This window comes from Cervus canadensis, chromosome 13 (genome assembly GCF_019320065.1).
Source record: "Cervus canadensis isolate Bull #8, Minnesota chromosome 13, ASM1932006v1, whole genome shotgun sequence".
NCBI classification, from domain to species: domain Eukaryota; kingdom Metazoa; phylum Chordata; class Mammalia; order Artiodactyla; family Cervidae; genus Cervus; species Cervus canadensis.
In genome coordinates this window covers 49,030,222-49,049,630 of record NC_057398.1, presented here as the reverse complement: position 1 = coordinate 49,049,630, position 19,409 = coordinate 49,030,222, and the positions used below count along the sequence as shown (strand labels likewise).

At 35.5% G+C, this 19,409-nt stretch overlaps 1 protein-coding gene across 9 annotated transcripts in view; it reads right to left on the bottom strand.

Annotated features, from left to right (window-relative positions):
- CDC42BPA (CDC42 binding protein kinase alpha) overlaps positions 1–19,409 on the bottom strand; it is a 295,068-nt gene that overhangs the window by 16,600 nt on the left and 259,059 nt on the right. For all 9 annotated transcript variants that reach the window (XM_043484945.1, XM_043484938.1, XM_043484937.1 and 6 more), the window contains 9 exons: positions 18,816–18,921; positions 16,210–16,346; positions 15,382–15,521; positions 14,030–14,111; positions 11,672–11,888; positions 10,747–10,809; positions 7,591–8,184; positions 5,487–5,584; positions 2,904–2,988 (listed from right to left, as the gene is read on the bottom strand). In XM_043484945.1, coding sequence (XP_043340880.1) covers positions 2,904–2,988; positions 5,487–5,584; positions 7,591–8,184; positions 10,747–10,809; positions 11,672–11,888; positions 14,030–14,111; positions 15,382–15,521; positions 16,210–16,346; positions 18,816–18,921 — 1,522 coding nt within the window. The remainder of the gene's footprint in view (positions 1–2,903; positions 2,989–5,486; positions 5,585–7,590; positions 8,185–10,746; positions 10,810–11,671; positions 11,889–14,029; positions 14,112–15,381; positions 15,522–16,209; positions 16,347–18,815; positions 18,922–19,409) is intronic.

Here is a 19,409-nt window from a genome sequence, read left to right as displayed (position 1 = left end):
TCTGATTTTAAAAGTTGTGTGCTGATAGTCACAGTAAATAAGTAATAATTTTCAACAGAATATATTTAAACAAATTACGCTGAAATTGAACATAGCTTACAAAGTATATTTTCACTTTTACTTGATTATAAACATAAAATGGTACAATTTTACTAGGAGAAAAAAAGAGAAATGTAGCTGCCTTGGTGTCCTGTCACCTTGGTTACCCCATCCCCAATATCTCTATACCAACTTCTCCCTCCGACCAAGTATTCGTTTCAATGGCTTAAGATGTTAAAAAGTTCTTATTGTTAACCTGCACAGCAATCAGGCATAAGAATTATTCACAGAAATGATACCAATTAAAACGTTTCTTGCATTGCAGGCGGATTCTTTACCATCTGAGCCATCAGGAAAGCCCATTACATATACTAAAACATTTTCTTTTGAAGTTCCAATTTACAAGATGTGGAATAAAGGAAAGGAATTGTGTTTCCTATATACTAGTTTCTTTATACTAGTTTATATACTAGTTTTCCTATATACTAGTTTCTTTACTAAAGGTAAGAATCTTATTCCTATTCCTACTCTCCTGATCTTGGGGGGATACATAATCGTATACACCTAGTCATCTAATGCCCATATCTTTCAATTTTAATACCTAGACGTAAACAAAACTCTCAGCCATGGATGCTGGAATATGGTGAACATACTCTAAAATAGACAACTGTATCCATACAACATGAGGACTATGATTCTCTAAATAAGATAAGGAAAAAGAGAAAAGCCAACCTTTAGAGAAGTTTTTAACAGCCAGAAAGCTAAACTGAGAAAAAGGAAATGGGAAGAAGCCAAGCCAAAGAAAGATGATCAGCAAAAGAACAACAATCTCCTTGTAGCAAAATAAATAACTTAGTCAGATTGCTTTCCTAACACCAAAAGTTAAAGGGATAATTTTTAAAAAATGGATGAGAATTTGAGAATTATGAGGGTAAAGCAGATCTTGGTGAGTAACAGTGGCAATGGGAGATTTTGGACAGCCAGAGGGCTGCAAAAGCACTCTGAGCTCTTGAGAGATGAAAGAGAAATAAGACAAAATAGAGAGAAGACAAGAAAGAAACACAATCTCCAGGAAATAGGATTTCCTTTCCTTTTCAAAGGACAAGGCTACTATGTTGTCGGGTCTTCCTTCTCCAATCTCCACCTTTACTCCTGGCCTAGAGTAGAAAGATGAAGCATAAAAAAAGATAAAATGGAAAAGGTTTTATTCTGTAGACACAAACTGGACAATGGACACATCTTAAGATTATCATGGTTACACATAGTGAGCTCAGTCGAGTCTGACTTTTTGCGACCCATGGACACCAGGCTCCTCCGTCCATGGGATTTTCTAGGCAAGAGTACTGGAGTGGGTTGCCATTTCCTTCTCCAACAGTGAGAACAGGGTAGATTTAATCTTACACAAATATTTAGAGTTCCTCTAAGAAACAGAGGGCTTCCCAGGTGGTGGTAGTGGTAAAGAACCCGCCTGCCAATGCTGGAGACAAAAGAGACTCAAGTTCAACCCCTGGGTTGAGAAGATTGCCTGGAGAAGGAAATGGTGATCCACTCCAGTATTCTTGCCTGGAGAATTCCATGGACAGAGGAGCCTGGCGGGCTATAGTCCATGGGGTAGCAAAGAGCTGGACATGACTGAGTGAGTAAGAAACAGATACAAAATTAAGTATCGAGTCTTGGAGGGAGGGGCTGTAAAGCACAAGTTCACGGTGAATCCATCACCGAGCAGGACTCATTTCTAATACCCGAATGTCCTTTCTCAAGTCAACTGAATATCCTCTTAGCATAGGACTTCTCCTACAGTCACCTGTCTGTATACCAAGAAGCCTTCAGTGCCAGGAAGATGTACCAGAGCACCAAATCTGAAACTAAGCATTTGTGTGTATGCTAGTACTAAAAACAAACAAGCAAAACAGAAACAACAAACTTTTGATGGTTTTTTGTTGTTGTTAGACGATACAAATTTATTGGAAGAGTAGGGGGGGAAAAAAGAAAGGCATAAAGAATATAATTAATCCCAACTACCCAGAGATATTAGCTAAGTGTAAATATTTTAATGTGTTTTCTTAATGGCAATATTTTTCTTATATTTAAGTCAATTTTAATTATTATTTTTCAGTACATAATGTACCATTAATGACATCTACATTAACTAGATCTACCACAAATTTATGATACCTCTGTTATGGAGAAATTTGTTGCTAAGACATGAGAATACTATATAGAAGATAGAATTATAATAATCTTTGTTAAAAATAAGATTTTAACTGTTCACAACTTGTTTATTTAATGAGATGTGTGCAGTCCCCTGGCTAGGACTCACTCTACTACTTTGGACACGGCCCTCACCCTGGCTGGGGCACTCAGGAGCCCGTTCCCTCTTCTGACTCTGGGCCCTCCAGTGACTTTCCTCTTGTCCCTGCTTCTTCTGCTGCCCACGTTGTCGTCAGCACTTCAAAAGTTCTAAGCCCCATGCACTGGCAGAAGATGTACTCCAATAGTCCCGAATCACTACTGTGGGTGACTTCTCACAATTTTAGCACTACCAATTTTGGTTAGGTTCTACAGTATTAAAAGTACAGAAGAGACATTCAGTTATACTTTTTCTATTAACCTCAGTAATCCACAGAAAAATAACGAGGTAGGTCAGAAACAAATATTTGGCTTATACAGTTATGTGAGCCTGAACAGAATGACATTTTGTCAGGTAGTTTATCCCAATATACTGAGAGTATGATAGTGGTCAACTGCATAGACCCTAGAGTAAGGGACACCTGAGTTTAAGTGGCTCTGCCACTTACTGTTTTGGCAGTCAGCTTAGCGAGAATGTTTCTATGAAGCTCTCCTATTAATGTGTATTTTCTTACCTGCCATTTTATTTTTGAAATATATCAATCTAATCGTCTCCAAGCCTAAAAGATTTAATGATCCTTCACTGTTTAAGGGGCGAACCTAAAATAATAAAAAATAAAATTAATATTTTAACAAAGTTCAAAAATTAAATCATAAAATTTTGAGATACTTAAAAAGCACACACTCTTAAGACCTTTATCTTTCCTCTTCAAAATACAGCCTGCTCAGAAAATCAACAAAAAATTAAAATTAATTCTAACTAGAAAGGTAGATAATTCTAACTACAAATTATCTAATTTGTAATGATAATATTTTAAAGAAAGAGAATTCTTGGCAAAAAAAAAAGTGAAATATATTTAAACCCTAAATTTAACTTTTAAAGTCATTAGCAAGCAGATGATGATACTAAGATATTAATACAGATACTTTAGGAATCTTATTTGAACTAAGTATACACACAGGACAGAGATAAAACTGTACATCTGTGAGGAAAGGAAGGTCTGTCACTAAATGGTGATGGAGCAATGGGCATCTACATGGAACAAATGAAACTGAATCCTTACTTTACACATTACACAAAAAGTCAGTTCCAAATGGATTACACATAAAGGTAGAAGGCGAAACTTTTGAAAGGAAATAAAGATCTTATCTTTAAGACCTGGAGGTAGGAAAGAGTTTCTTAAGGAAAAAAAAACCATGAACAATAAGAATGATATATTTAACTACATTAAAATTTGTAACAATGAATTTCCAGCAATAATAATAAATGTTCACAAAATACACCATGAAAATTGATAGGTCACAAACAGGAAAAAGATTCACCACACCTGTCACTAACCCAGTATCTACAGTATATGAATAACTTCAATAAATCAATTTTTAAAAATGATCAACTAAACAGAAATAGGGATAAAAAACATGACCAGGCATTTCACAGAGGAGGAAATATGAACAATGAAGAAACATGAAAGATTATCAACAGCATAGCTAACAGAGGACATACAAATTAACACTTCATGAGGTAGCACTTGATAAGCACAAATAAATTAGTTACAAAACTTTGAATTCTGACAATGGCATGGGTCATTACGAAGTCATATACAGATGGCAGGAGTGTCAACTGGTACAGTTACTTTGGAAAAAACTGTCACTATCTTGTAAACTGAACACTTGCATTCTCTGTGTTCCATCAATTTTGTTCCTTGGCATATGACTTAAAAGAAACTCCTGCACATACACACCTGAAGACATATGATGCAATGTTCACAATAGCAAAAAGCTGGGAAATAACTCACATGTCTGCTAATCAGAAGAATATATAGTGATCTATTCACCCAAGAGACTATTTTATAGCAGTGAAAAGCAATGAAAAAAAATATAGTACAATGTAACATGAATGAATCTTAGAAACACAGTAAGTACATGAAGAAAGCGAGGCAAAAGATGATACACAACATTTCATTATTACCTCAAACACAAGGAAAACTGAACAATATATTGCCTAGAAATATTTAAATATACAAAAATTTTGTATTTTAAGAACAGCAAGGGAATGATGAACACAATATTCAGGATTAAAAAATACACAGGTAGATTGAGTGATATTTTGGTAATATTCTGGCTCTTAAGTTAGGAGGTTAGTTCATAAGAGATCAGTTTATTATTATGCTTCCTTTGTACATATTTCAAATTTCACATGGTAAAAATAAAAGGGAAAATTAATTTTAACCAGTCCGAATTTACAAAATCAAGGATCATATTTAGTTGTTTTATAAAATGTGGCAGTATTTACAAGAGCTTTTTCCACTGTTAAGGTTTAAAATTGGGGCAGATTTTGAAATAAGATCTTGGTTACTTTCTTTTACCTATCCCTCTAAACCCTGTCCCTCAACTAATGACCCATGCTACATATATCAAACTATCTTTCTTCACTTTTTGCAAAATAGACATTCTATAGTGGTGAAAATTTATAGCATCATGGGGGAATGTTAAAGGAAAATATTATAGTTTATTAGGAATATGTGAAACCTTTATTAACAGAGCTTTGGATCTAATTTTAATCACTTTTCTAGCCCATGAAGTTTGTCCTCACAGGATTAAAACTGCACACCATTATGTGAAAAACAGTAAAATTACAAATGAAATGCTCCTTCAGAGTTCCTTCAAGTGAAAGGTAACACTGGCATTTTAAGTTACAGAATGTATTATGGTTGTTCATTATGATAATAATCATACTTTATATAGTGAAACTAAATGCAAAAAAAATAGTATGGTGCTGAGCTACCTATAAAATTAACCAGCTTGAGTTTTCTTTTTTCTTTTTACTCTTAGCAAAGTCCCAAATTCCCACTTATATTATTACATATGACAGAAAATGCTAAATTAGTGAAAAATAGCTAAATAGGCATATAGTGTTTCACTTATACTCATTTGTTCACTTAGCCCATATGTTTCTTTTTTTTTCTGGCCACACTATACGGCATGTGGGATCTTAGTTCCCTGACCAGGGATTGAATCCATGCCCGCTGCAGTGGAAGTGCGTAGTCTTAACCACTGGGCTGCAAGGAGGTCCAGGCCATATTTTAATGTTAAATTACCTTTTTAAGTGGGAGAGTCTGAATCCACTCCATGGAGTTCACATCAAAGATGTCAACTGCATTTTCACTGTACACTGAGAGATATGGTGCATTGTAACCTGAGAGACAGGAAGGAGAGAACAGTAGGCTGATTACCTGTTACTGTTAAATGCAAAACATTCTGAAAGATCAATGCTAAGGAACTGTAGAGTGGAATCCCACCAAATTCTAGTATCAATACAGATTAGCCACATCAAAACATTTTTGAAGTAAAAACCCCATCAATCATAAATGAAGAGGTTTTATGGCCATAATACAGAAGGAGTCTGTTAAGACCAGGGATATAATATTCCCTTGCCCAATACTAGTTCTATAAAGGAATATCATTACATTTAAAATAACTGATTCCTAAAGTAGTTAAGCTCTTGACAGTGAAACAAAGCTACAAAGCAGAGAAATCTTAAGAATTAGGTTCACATTTATGAATGCCTGATAAAGCATCTGGCACAAAAAATGCTCAACATGTACTTACGGATGAACTGAACAACGGTGACACAAACAAAGGTTAAATGATTACCCAGGCTAAGATCACGAGTTTTTGGCAGAGCTATTAATAAAAGCCAGATATTCCAGTTCTTATCCTAATTCCAATTCATACAACACTGTGAATTATTTTCTGACCAGGATTCGTTCTAAACATGATACCATAGAAAAGAGTATAAATTTCAGAAGAAACAAAACATTAAGAATAGTTAAGTCTGGCTAGGTAGGAGTACAAGTGTTTTTCTTTTTATCTAGATTCCCTTATTTCTCTGTAGTAACATATGTGGCTTTCCTACATTGTCTTACACTGAACTTTTAAGCTTGACAGTCCTCATACCCACCATTCCTCCTATCTTGTTGCAGTGGAAAAGAATTCCCATCCTGCTCCATATCCTTCTTCCTGTGTCCTGACTTCTAGCCTCTTTGGCCTTCTTGGGAATCTTACTCTGTTTCTTATATTTAGCACAAGGTCAACCTTTTCCTGGCTCCCTAGCGGCTAGTTCCCTTCAGCATTTAAACATGCTCCAAGTATCTTCCACTAAAAACAAAACCTGCTGGATTAGATACTCCTCCTGGGTGCCTCTACAGAACTTTGCACTTCGGCTACCAGAGCACTTACACCTTACTGCAACTTGTTCTGTCAGGAATCCCTTCTATCAAATTCTATGCTCTGTGAGAGTGAGATTGTCTATTTTGCTCACTGTTATATCTCTTTCAGTAAAATAACACATAATAAGTATTCGGTAATTTATCAATATCTTAATGTTCCTTGAAAGAGTGCAATATGCAATTTGAAGTATCTACCTACCTAGATAAAAATGTAAAACTGAATAACACTTCTCAAATGCTACATTGTATCTTTACATAAGCGATTAAATAATTCACTTGGTAACCACTTCTCTAGGATAAGTTTTATGAGCTGTTAATCTTCACAAGCACTGTATCTGGGGGGACCATGAACATAACTCCTTAGGGTTATTTCAAAATAAAAGCATGCTGCTGCTGCTGCTGCTAAGTCGCTTCTGTTGTGTCCGACTCTGTGCGACCCCATAGACGGCAGCCCACCAGGCTCCCCTGTCCCTGGGATTCTCCAGGCAAGAACACTGGAGTGGGTTGCCATTTCCTTCTCCAATGCATGAAAGTGAAAAGTGAAAGTGAAGTTGTTCAGTCGTGTCCGACTCTTTGCGACCCCATGGGCTGCAGCCCACCAGGCTCCTCCATCCACGGGATTGTCCAGGCAAGAGTACTGGAGTGGGGTGCCGTTGCCTTCCCCGAAATAAAAGCATATGTGTTATTAAAAATCTATCTAAGTAAAATATTCTGTAAGATGATTAGCTTTAATTATTTTCCTGTTAATGTTGACCCCACTGGCCTAGGTATGGTTTAACTAGGTATGGTTAACTTAACCATACCTTAATGAGGTTAACTAGGTATGGTTATTTTCCGTAACAACATAATGTCTAGGAAAAACCTCAAAGATGACTTAAAAAAACTCTGTTAATAATAATGAATACATTTAGGAGATGAAGTAGAAGGAAAAGGAAAGAGACAGCAAGGTGAGACAGCCAGAAGTAAGACTTACAACAAGACGAAGGATTCGCCGGCCACATCAGCTCCTGCTGTCTAGATCTTCGGCCCTGGCAGTCAGTGTATATTCCAATGCTGTTAAAACACAGCAGGTATTCTTTACTGGAGATTTCAACTGCACAGATGGCATCCATTGGTTGATGTGCAATAAATGAGAGTGTATGGTCATTTGAATGGAGCATACTGTATGGACTTCCTTCTCCATTCAGGGGGTATCTTAGAAATCCAGACTGGAATCCCACACAGAGTTGCTCACTGAAGATTGCCATCCACTGGACATTGTATGGGACTTGAATTTCCTTAAATTTTCTGTGACGCGTCTTGCTCTGAAATAGTTCATAACAGAGGACCTGCCTTTTCATAGCCACGCACAAGCATGTAAGAGCTCCATGACGCACTTTTCCAGAAGTTATTGTTTGACAGCCTTTAGTTTCTGCCAGCTTATAAAAATCAGTCTCTCGCCCATCCAGAGCTGACATAGGAAAAAGTCGGACGTGTCGATTTCGTCCTGAGATCACAGCAACAAGTTGATCATTTGGAATGAGTTCAATCTGATGAATCTTCTTATTGTCACCAACTCTAATAATTTCTATGCAAAGAAAGAATAATGAATCAACTGCAAAATAATGTTTTGTTTATTAATCATATCCCAATTATACTCAAAGGAATATGTTAACTTATAATAAAGACAGAGATACACACACAGAAAAACTAAGATATCAGAAACCATATGGAGAAAGAGGAAGATAATTGCACTCACTGGAAGATAATTTAATCTACCTAGAGTAAGGTATTACATTTAGCACTGAGATTTCTGGCAGCCATGGCAAAGGGTTTCTATGTGATAAAACATGTCAGATCTTTAAGAAAAATCTTTTCACTCTCACTAAATTCTAGTAAAGTTTTACCATGGGGTTACTATTTTTAAAAACTGACTCACGTTTCTCTAAAGGTATTTCTTTGGGTAACAAATTAACAATCCCTATCAAGTTACCAATGGTATTCTTCACAGAACTAGAACAAATAATTTCACAATTTGTATGGAAATACAAAAAACCTTGAATAGCCAAAGCAATCTTGAGAAAGATGAATGGAACTGGAGGAATCAACCTGCCTGACTTCAGGCTCTACTACAAAGCCACAGTCATCAAGACAGTATGGGACTGGCACAAAGACAGAAATATAGATCAATGGAACAGAATAGAAAGTCCCGAGATAAATCCATGAACCTATGGACACCGTATCTTCAACAAGGAGGCAAGAATATACAATGGAAAAGAGACAACCTCTTCAACAAGTGGTGCTGGGAAAACTGGTCAACCACTTGTAAAAGAATGAAACTAGAACACTCTCTAACACCATGCACAAAAATAAACTCAAAATGGATTAAAGATCTAAATGTAAGACCAGAAACTATAAAACTCCTAGAGGAGAACATAGGCAAAACACTCCGACATAAATCACAGCAAGATCCTCTATGACCCACCTCCCAGAATATTGGAAATAAAAGCAAAAATAAACAAATGGGACCTAATGAAACTTAAAAGCTTTTGTGCAACAAAGGAAACTATAAGCAAGGTGAAAAGACAGCCTTCAGAATAGGAGAAAATAATAGCAAATGAAGAAACAGACAAAGGATTAATCTCAAAAATATACAAGCAACTCCTGCAGCTCAATTCCAGAAAAATAAATGACCCAATCAAAAAGTGGGCCAAAGATCTAAACAGACATTTCTCCAAAGAAGACATACAGATGGCTAACAAACACCTGAAAAGATGCTCAACATCACTCATTATCAGAGAAATGCAAATCAAAACCTCAATGAGGTACCATTATACGCCAGTCAGAATGGCTGCTATCCAAAAGTCTACAAGCAATAAATGCTGGAGAGGGTATGGAGAAAAGGGAACCCTCTTACACTGTTGGTGGGAATGCAAACTAGTACAGCCGCTATGGAAAACAGTGTGGAGATTTCTTAAAAAACTGGAAATAGAACTGCCATATGACCCAGCAATCCCACTCCTAGGCATACACACCGAGGAAACCAGATCTGAAAGAGACACGTGCCCCACAATGTTCATCGCAGCACTGTTTATAATAGCCAGGACATGGCAGCAACCTAGATGCCCATCAGCAGACGAATGGATAAGGAAGCTATGGTACATATACACAATGGAATATTACTCAGCCATTAAAAAGAATTCATCTGAATCAGTTCTAATGAGATGGATGGATCTGGAGCCCATTATACAGAGTGAAGTAAGCCAGAAAGATAAAGACCAATACAGTATACTAACGCATATATATGGAATTTAAAAAGATGATAAATATGCAAAACAGAAAAAGAGACACAGATGTACAGAACAGACTTTGGGACTCTGTGGGAGAAGGCAAGGGTGGGATGTTTCGAGAGAACAGCATCGAAACATGTATATTATCAAGGGTGAAACAGATCACCAGCCCAGGTGGGATGCATGAGACAAGTGCTCAGGGCTGGTGTACTGGGAAGACCCAGAGAGATGGGATGGGGAGGGAGGTGGGAGGGGGGTTCAGGATGGGGAACACATGTAAATCCATGGCTGATTCATGTCAATGTATGGCAAAAGCCACTACAATATTGTAAAGCCTCCAACTAATAAAAATAAATGGAAAAATAAAATAAAATAAAATAAATTTAAAAAAAGACTTAATTTAGAAGCATCCAAGAATGCTAAATTAAATGGGTTCCTTTTTTATTTCACCTAGTATTTTAATTTCTCTCTAGAAAAAAAATCTTTGTATTAACTTGTGGAATAAAAGAACTCAACAACAAACACATTTTAATGACTGTTACTGCTTCTAGTACCATTAGAACGGAAAAATCAAGTTGTGTTTTTCTTTCATGTACTGTCTTTAGAAATGCAGTCTGAGTTCATACAGCAGAACTGTTAAACAAAATGACACAAGAAAGAAAATATACATGGACATTTTGGAACTCAAGAGGATTATAGAAATTTAAAAAATTATCTTTTGATTTATAAATGTATCAGATTAGGTCTGGAAAATTTCAATTACAGAATAAATAAGAACAAAGCCTGTTCATTTTAGAGTTTAAAATCTATAGTTTATAATTTTCTATCAATAATATTTTCTCTACAATATTTCCTCTTACCATCTTTGGTGACATGCACAACAAATAACCCTTCTTCATTCCCCAAAGCTATTCTTTCATGATCTATACAAGACATAAATATGAAATATTTTTATTAGGTGAAAACCTATATAAAACTCACAGTATAAAACAGATAAAGAAATATGGTATAAAAAAATGGAAATAAAAATAATTAAAATATAGCAATAATTTACATGATTAAATTTCCTTTCAGATTACTGTAGTAAATATTATCTCATGTCTTTTTTAATAGAACAATCACTAGAAGATAATTTCTATCAATGCTTACCAATGCAATAAAGAAATGTTTATTCAATAAAAGGTGAAAAAAACCTCTAGTTTGTCAGCACCCTGGATCCAATTCCATTTCTCATTTGAAGAGGGAAAAATTGTGAAAGGCATTTGAACTATACTCATCAAACTTTTCATTATTTAACAGAAAGTAACAAGAGTTGGCAGTATACATAAGAAGATGGCAAAAATTTAAACTTTCAGACATAGAAGCTGCCATTTTTGAGGGTATTTTATATATGGACAGTCTGTTACAAATTCCATCTTACTTAAACTTCGCAATAACCTTTGCAAAGTAATTAGTACCTATATTTTACCTAGGAAACTTATGCTTTATAAAACAGCTTACGCATTAAGAAGCAACTTTTTCTAAGTCATGCAAGGAGAAAATAGATTTGGTAATAGGTTAATCTTAGCACTGTTGCTTTTTCAGAGGAAAACACATTAGAAAAGTTTATTCATTCTTGTTTACTGAGAAATAAAGCTTTAATATGTTCTCATTCAGTCAATAAACATTTATTGAGCATCTGTGATATAACACATACTATGTCAGACATCAGGGATTCCTAATGAAAGCCAATCCCTCTGACAAGTTATAAACAATTTTAACAAGATAAATGTTAGAAATCCATACCTATGATTGCAGCTGCCTGGGTTGTTTTAATGAGGGGCAGAGTGCTGTCATAAGCCTCTTTGGGAACATAGACTGAGCGGTCTCTGAATTTGGTTTTCTTCAAAATCTTGTGCAATTCACTCAGCACTCCCACCCACTTACTCTTCTCATTTTCGCTATCGGCTAGCATCAGGATGGAACATTTGTTACTAGATGCTGAGAGCTGGGAAGCTGTGACCTAGAACAATTTAATCAAAATTCATGATATTAGAAACATCTTGACCTCTTTTAAGTCATCCATCTTTTAAGCCACTTTTATGCTTATGCTAGTTTGCTTTGCATTAGCCAGCAAATGAGCATTCACTAAGTGATACCTTTAATAGAGTTTAGTTATTCATAATGTTAGTGTCATTTGTATTTTCTTTGCTACAGAGTGCCAGAATACATCACAAAAGACTCATTACACATAGTCATTTAACAACAGCCACTGACATTTATTGAGTAATAACTGAGCACTAGACACTGATCACAGCACTTTATAAGTATTAACTCATTTAACTCTATTAACATCTTTCTTCAGGCAAAAATACTGGAGTGGGTGGCCATTTCCTACTCCAGGGGATCTTCCCAACTCAGGGACTGAACCCTCATCTCCTGAATTGGGAGGTGAATTCTTTACCACTGTGCCACCTGGGAAGTCCATCAACATCTTTACAAAATAGGTATTGTTACCATATTTTGATTTTATATATGGAAAAAATCATGATGCAGAGAAATTAATTTCTCCGAGGGCACACAGCTAGACTGAAATCCTCATAAGCACTACACAACACTGATTTTCAACTCATTTTATTATTATTTTTTTTTCACATGAAAATTATAGTAGCTTTATTCACAACCACCCAAATTAGAAGCATTCACGATAGGCTTCAATAAGTGAATGGCTAAAAAGACTGTGGCATGTACATACGACAGAACATTATTCAGCCACAAAATGATATAAGCTAATCAAGCCACAAAACAACACAGAAAGTGAAAGCGAAGTCACTCAGCTGTGTCTGACTCTTTGCAACCCCATGGACTATAGCTGAACAGGCTTCTCCGTCCATGAGATTTTTCCAGGCAAGAATACTGGAATGGGTTGCCATTTCCTTCTCCATCAACTCATTTTAAAAAAGTAAAAAATGCTCAGAAATACTTAAGATTCTGTTACTTCATAACAATAACTTAGAGAAGACCACTTGAACTAATATTTAAATGAAGGTTTATCACTATACAATGACACTATAATCAGAATACTTAATTTATGTATATATGGATCCTTTATTAAAAGTAATTTAAGCAACAGAGACAATAAAATCCCACAATTAGAAGCAGGTAAGATAAGTGCGCCTCTGTAGGTTCCCTCGGTAGCTGGAGAGAGAATAGTTTTCGGTCTGGGAACTGAGAGACTAGCTATGGTCTTAGATAAAAGATACATACTTGTACTAAGCATATAGGCATAGAATATAGTCCTTTTTTTCAAACCTCCATTATCTTAACTCATCAATTTGAGACTGCACTGTGTTAGACAGCCTCCAAAGATGTCTACCAACAATTTTTCCTATGATTTTCACTCTTCTTATCTAAAAATGCAGCCTATTTCCCCTTCTCTTACGTCTGGGATGACCTCATGACTTGCTTTGGCCAACAGACTGTAGAACGGTTATTGTGCCTGTTTTGAGCCTAGTCCTTAAAAGGCCTGGCAGCTGCTTCTCCTCTCTTGGAAGCCAGTCACGGAGAACTCAGCCAGACTAGTGAATGATTAGAGACCATATGGACAGAGTCCACAAAGAGAGCTGAGGTGGCCCAGAGACCAGCCAAGTACCAGGGCTAACAGCCAGAACCAAGGCCTCAGATGTGAAAGTAAGGTCGTTTTGGCTATTTCAGCCCCAAATGAGCTGAATGCAGCCGTATGAGTGACTCTCCAGTTGACACCAGAAGAACTGACCCACAGACGGTGAAAAATAAATAAGCCAGTAAGTTTTGGAGTGGTTATTACAGAGCAATAGAACTGAAACATTCTAACTTGTAAACAAGATCTTAAAGAAACTTTGATTTTTTTAAAAAATTGAGAAATCTCACACTTTTCAATTCTTCTTGCGGTAGTACTTCTCTGAAAGTTGAATTGTGACTCAAAAGTATTATCTAAGATGAAACCTATTTTAGAAACCATATATTCAAGCTTTCTATTGGTCTTTTACTAATTCAGTGTTTACTTTGCACAAATTGTAAGATATGGTTATATTCCAAGTAAGTTTGTGATCTATAGAGAGAGGAAAAACATTTAGTTTTTAAAAGCAAATACTTCAGTGATCAAATTATAACACACAGACTTACTCTAAATATACAGGGTATATCTTTTCGACTTGCATGAATAACATCAGAAGCCAAGACTGAACTCACAGAAAATTCTTCATCCCTGAATGAAAAGTGAAACATTAAAAGTTAGCATATGCGGGTATGTGTGTGTGGTTTTGGGTGTGCATCTAAATAACACATATGAAGCAATCCTCAAAATTTAATTGCACAGAACATCCAAACTGAATTTTTAAAATTTTTGAATTTTCTTTTTTTGTAACTGATAGTGCCAAAAGTAATTTATCAGGTGTAATTTAACAGTGCCACATTACACAAGAGTTAGAAATCTTTTCTGGCTTACTCAGTGTCACAATGCCAGTAAGTACAGGACACGTGGATTTGGATCCTAGTAGGTCTCCAGGCTCTCCAGCAGACTGTCCCCTCTTTGCTCTGACAATACATGTCAAGTGGCCTCAACACAGCTCATCTGACATTTTACTGTCCCTTAGGAAATTCTCAGACAGATCTCTTCCACAATAATCTATTCCTTGTGATTTCCTTAATTTGGTTATTGGTACCATCATTCTCTTGGTCTTGAAGACTTGACATCTTAGTCTTATCTTTGATTCTTCCCCCTATCTTTCTATATTTGGTTCCTTAGCAGGTTCTATCAAATTTTCCTTGCTAATATTTTAAAGTTTCTTGCATATAAAGAAATGTATTTCTATTTCACATGTATGGGGAAGAAATGTATTTGAGATGCTGGTATGAAATGCTTATGTGAGCCAGAACTGGAAATTCTAGTTTTGAGCACTGGTCTGGAGACATATGTTTGGGAGTCGTCAAAGAGGAGGTGATGGTTGAAGCTACAGAAGTAAATAAGATCACTGAGGGAGAATGCCTGGAGTCACAAGAAGGGGTTAAGCAGAGGAGGGAGCCTGAAAATGAGACCAGAAACATTGAAGAGATGTACTTAACTTAAATGTTCACTGCTTCATTTTATATTCCAAGAGCCTGTCTGATTTTGAGATTTTTATTTCCTTTCCTCACACTGAAATTATACTGAAGCCTTTGCTTTAGGTGATGATGTAGACATTATACATTAGACCTCTAGTGCCCCAGAAGCCTTTAACTGGTCTTTTGGTTTTCAAGCATTAACTTCTTTTCCCAGACCCCCAGACCCAACATGCATACACATGCACATCAACCTGTTCTATAACTCCACCATATTTCCTGTTTGTAATTATGTTATGACTGCAGTATTAGTAAATGAGAAAATTACTGTGAAATTAGATTTAAATAAAAACATGGCAATATAATCAGAAGAAAAATCATACACTTTGTATTTCTGTGTTGCAAAGACACAAATATTTTCATCTCTGAAAACTTACCTCATGTCAATCACTTGACTGACTACAACACTGGGCTGAGATGCCTTTCCTTCAGCAATATCGTACAGAAAGAGCTTGAAGTCACAAACTACAGCCAGTGCTCTTTGCCATCCTTTCTTCACTCCAGCTGGCTTAGGGATCTTAGGCAAACAAACAAGCAAAACAACCCGAACTAAAATGTCAATCAGAAGCCCTTTAATTACATATGTAACTGCAGGGTGAAAACCTAAAGACAACATACACGTTTTAAGTCTGCCACTGTGGTTGGTAAAGCAGCAGACGGAACACATATATTATTAATAACATGAGCAAATGTGACAATTCCCTCTTCAAACATGGAATGACATTTGATTTTGAAAAATTTTTAACGGTACCATTTTAATTTTCTCTAGTAATTCATTAAAATAACATTCATAAACTTCTAAGTTGCAGAAAAGCCAAATTTGGTAATAGGATGAAAGGCAGTGTACATTTTAAATATTATTCAAGATTATAAGTAAGATTACATCTTGACAATATCTCATACTTCATAAGCATATACCACCTCTCTGGCAAGACTAAGGGCTACAAGACTCCTTTAAGAAGATATAAATATCTGATCATTATGCTATAGGGACAGAATAGAAAATTTTGAGACACTTTGGAATTTATTACAAGCAAAAGCCAGGTTTTTGTTTTCAAATCATTTCTCTGAATGAAATAAAACTGTTAGGTGAATTTTATTTGCCGAATTTTCGGTCAAGGACTATGTCTGTAAGGTGATTGACTTTTCTTTATTCATTAATAAACCTTAAAAGATTAGTCTAAATGCAACCTAACCATACTTACCCTGACATGCCCTTCATATGCCGTTCCTATTCCCTTCTGTGGATCTATACCCAGAGGACCTTTTGTCTGTTCAGGAGGAACTGGACAAGCAGTTGGAGCTTTGTTTACACAAGTTATGTGACATGAAAATCCACACACTTTAGGAGGGGAGAAAAGAAACAGTGTTCAAGAAAAATTCATTTTTACAAAGAGAACATTCACTGAGAACTCATTATAGGCAAAGTGCCATGTTAGATGAATGCTTATCTCTGGTTTTATTTTAAACTGTTTTTGTCATTTGGGGAGCTGATTCATTGGCTCATAGGTAAGACTTCCAGTGAGAAATAGTAAATACTTCTTTTCATTACTGTAATATTATTGTTCTGTGTTAACATTAGTGATCAAAATGAGAAGCAAATAAATGGCAAAAAATCTAATCTTGAGAATAAAATGACTGTTTTAAACTGAATTCCTAAAAAAGCAGCTTCTGGAGTTCTAACTTCATCTCACTGCAGCTGGGTACTTTGAAATTTCTCTTGCAGGAATCACTGATGGACATTAAATTACCTGACACATCTCTGCAATATCTGGCAAATTTTACCAATCCCTCTCTTTGATTAAAAAGTTATTTAAATTTTAGGAGTTGTTGATATTATTATATATATTTAAACTACTACTAAGATAATAATAATAGTTAACTTTCTTGGGTATTTTTAATTTTTTGCAATAATCTGCAATAATCTAAGAGAGGTACAATACCACCGTTTACATATGACTTTGCCTGGGTCACAGAACTCCTAAGTGACACTGCTGGAATTCAAACCCAGGCAGTCTGGCTCAGAGCCTGTATACATTACTACTAACAGTACAGCCATGAGACCTCTTGATACTTACATGGTGAACCTGAGATAAATGAAAATAAACTCTTCCATTGAGACTTGGTTGGTTGAGAATTAAAGGTTAAAATATTTAAAAAGAACAAGCTTGTTTGGAGGGGTGACAGATTAAGAATATCTATTCAGAGAATTCCTACTCTAAGGGGGATCCTGGAGAATATTTTGAAAGAATAAAAGTGGAACTGAATCGATAGCATCATGGGAACACATACACACGGGGAAATGAACTGAATATCACAAATGGATAAAAAACCAACAAAGAAGGAAGAGGGACTAGCATAAACTATCAAAAACTATCCATCTTCTGTAAGACAGCTCATTCACTTCTAAGTCGAGCATCTAACAAGTTATAATTTGTTTTACTAAGCAAAAAAATCTCACTTTCACCAGGTAATGGAAACAACAAAATTATTGCCTTATACTGGATCTAATTTCAACCAAGCAAGAAGACTTAAAATGACAGGAATCTTGAGAGGCTATAACCACATTATACAACATTTATGAAAGCCTGGGCATAGTCTAATGTGTCCCCACTGTTTTATAGTGTCTTTACAGTTTCAAAGAGTCTGAAGAAAGACAGGCCCAATTTCATGGCATGGGACCTGAGAAGGGAAGAGAGTTGGAAAGATCTCAAAAATTCCTACTACAGAATTGCAAATGATTCTGATTCATAAAAAAATGACAAGGGACCCAAAGCCAAGTAGTTGCCCAGGATTCTTTTTGATGAACAGATTAAAAAAGTCACATTTATAAGTACTGGCTAAGTTTCACAATGAGACAAGGCTTAAAAACTGTACAAATTCTTCCTGTTGACTTTAGACCCACCTTCCTAGTCAATGACAGAGCTTATTCATTCTCAGATTATTTTGTTATCTTTATCTTTTACCTCCCCTTAATTATGTTTCCCAAGGCTCGGTCCTCACACTTACTCTCTTTTTCACTCTATGTTTTCCTTGGAAAACATTATTCATATTCATCACTTCACATATTCATAACTCTCAAATCTCTTATTTCTCATGCCTGCCCATTTTCTTTTGTTCTAAAATCCAAGCATCTAAGAGACTAGTTAGGATAATGCAATCTGGATCTTCTATCTGAGTTGTGAGAACTAGTCAAACATAGAACACTGTATCCCCAGTGCCTAAAAGCACAGAGCAGGCATTCTGCAAGCATGTGATGGATGAATCAATGAATGGTAGGGGAAAGCCTCTGCTACTAACACTAGGAATAAAATATTTTTTGAGGCATTATAGCAGACAGTTAATATTTCTAAAAAGATACTGCATTGTTTACTTAATAGTGACTCTAACAAACTAAGCAAGAGTAAAATTAAATGAATAGATTAACTTTCTATTAAATGAATAGAATAAATGAATAAATAAATAAATAAATAAAATAAATAAATGATTAAATGAATAGAATAACTTTCACCTATTTTGTCACATAGGTTTCCATTTGGGGGACCACAAGTTCACCTGAATAATGAAACAAAGGTGAAGGCAACATAAATATGTCTCCCCCGGAACGTGCTTCTAGGAACTATCTGTCTAGTTTCCAATATTCAACAGACTTTAGCAAGGTGCTCAGTTTATTATCCAAGGAAAAGCAAATGATTAAGTCAAATAAATAAACATTTATATACCTTTTAAAGAGAATAAAGCTTTCTGATTACAATTTAGGGAGTAAACGTTAGGACTGTAAAGTCACGTTTTCTTACTGTTTAATTCTTACCTTCACAAGAACAGCCTTGTCTTATCAAACCCACCATCAAAGAGGTACACTGATGACACTTGGTAGGAGTGGTAAAAGATTTGACAAAAAACTGATGAGTCTTGCGCTGCAAAGCAAATTGATAAAAACATACACATGGATCATTTAAAGGATTTCCATAATGCGAACCTCTGTGAACACACCAGCTGCTATAATGATTTCTAGTTAGAAATTAGAATGTTCTCTAATTTCTTTCTATAATTAATACACTTCAAATATTTTTATTAGACAATATTGAGCTGGAGAATTCTAAAGATAATGTAAGAAGTTAAATGATAATCAACTGCTCTTGAATGCCACTTAAAAAGTTATAAAATAAAGTAGTATTTTTTTTTCCCCCCACAAATTTTGACTTCAGGGCTTTTGTAATTCCTCAGATTGCTCTTTGGCAATGAGTTGGGTAAAAGTTTCCATAGTTATACCTATATAAAAAAAGAAATGGGCTTTTATACCTTTTTATGAAAGACAAAGAGTAATTTAAAACTCTTGTCCCTACTATAAATCACATATTTGATTTTCTGGGACCAAGAACAAATATGTTTAACAAATATGCTT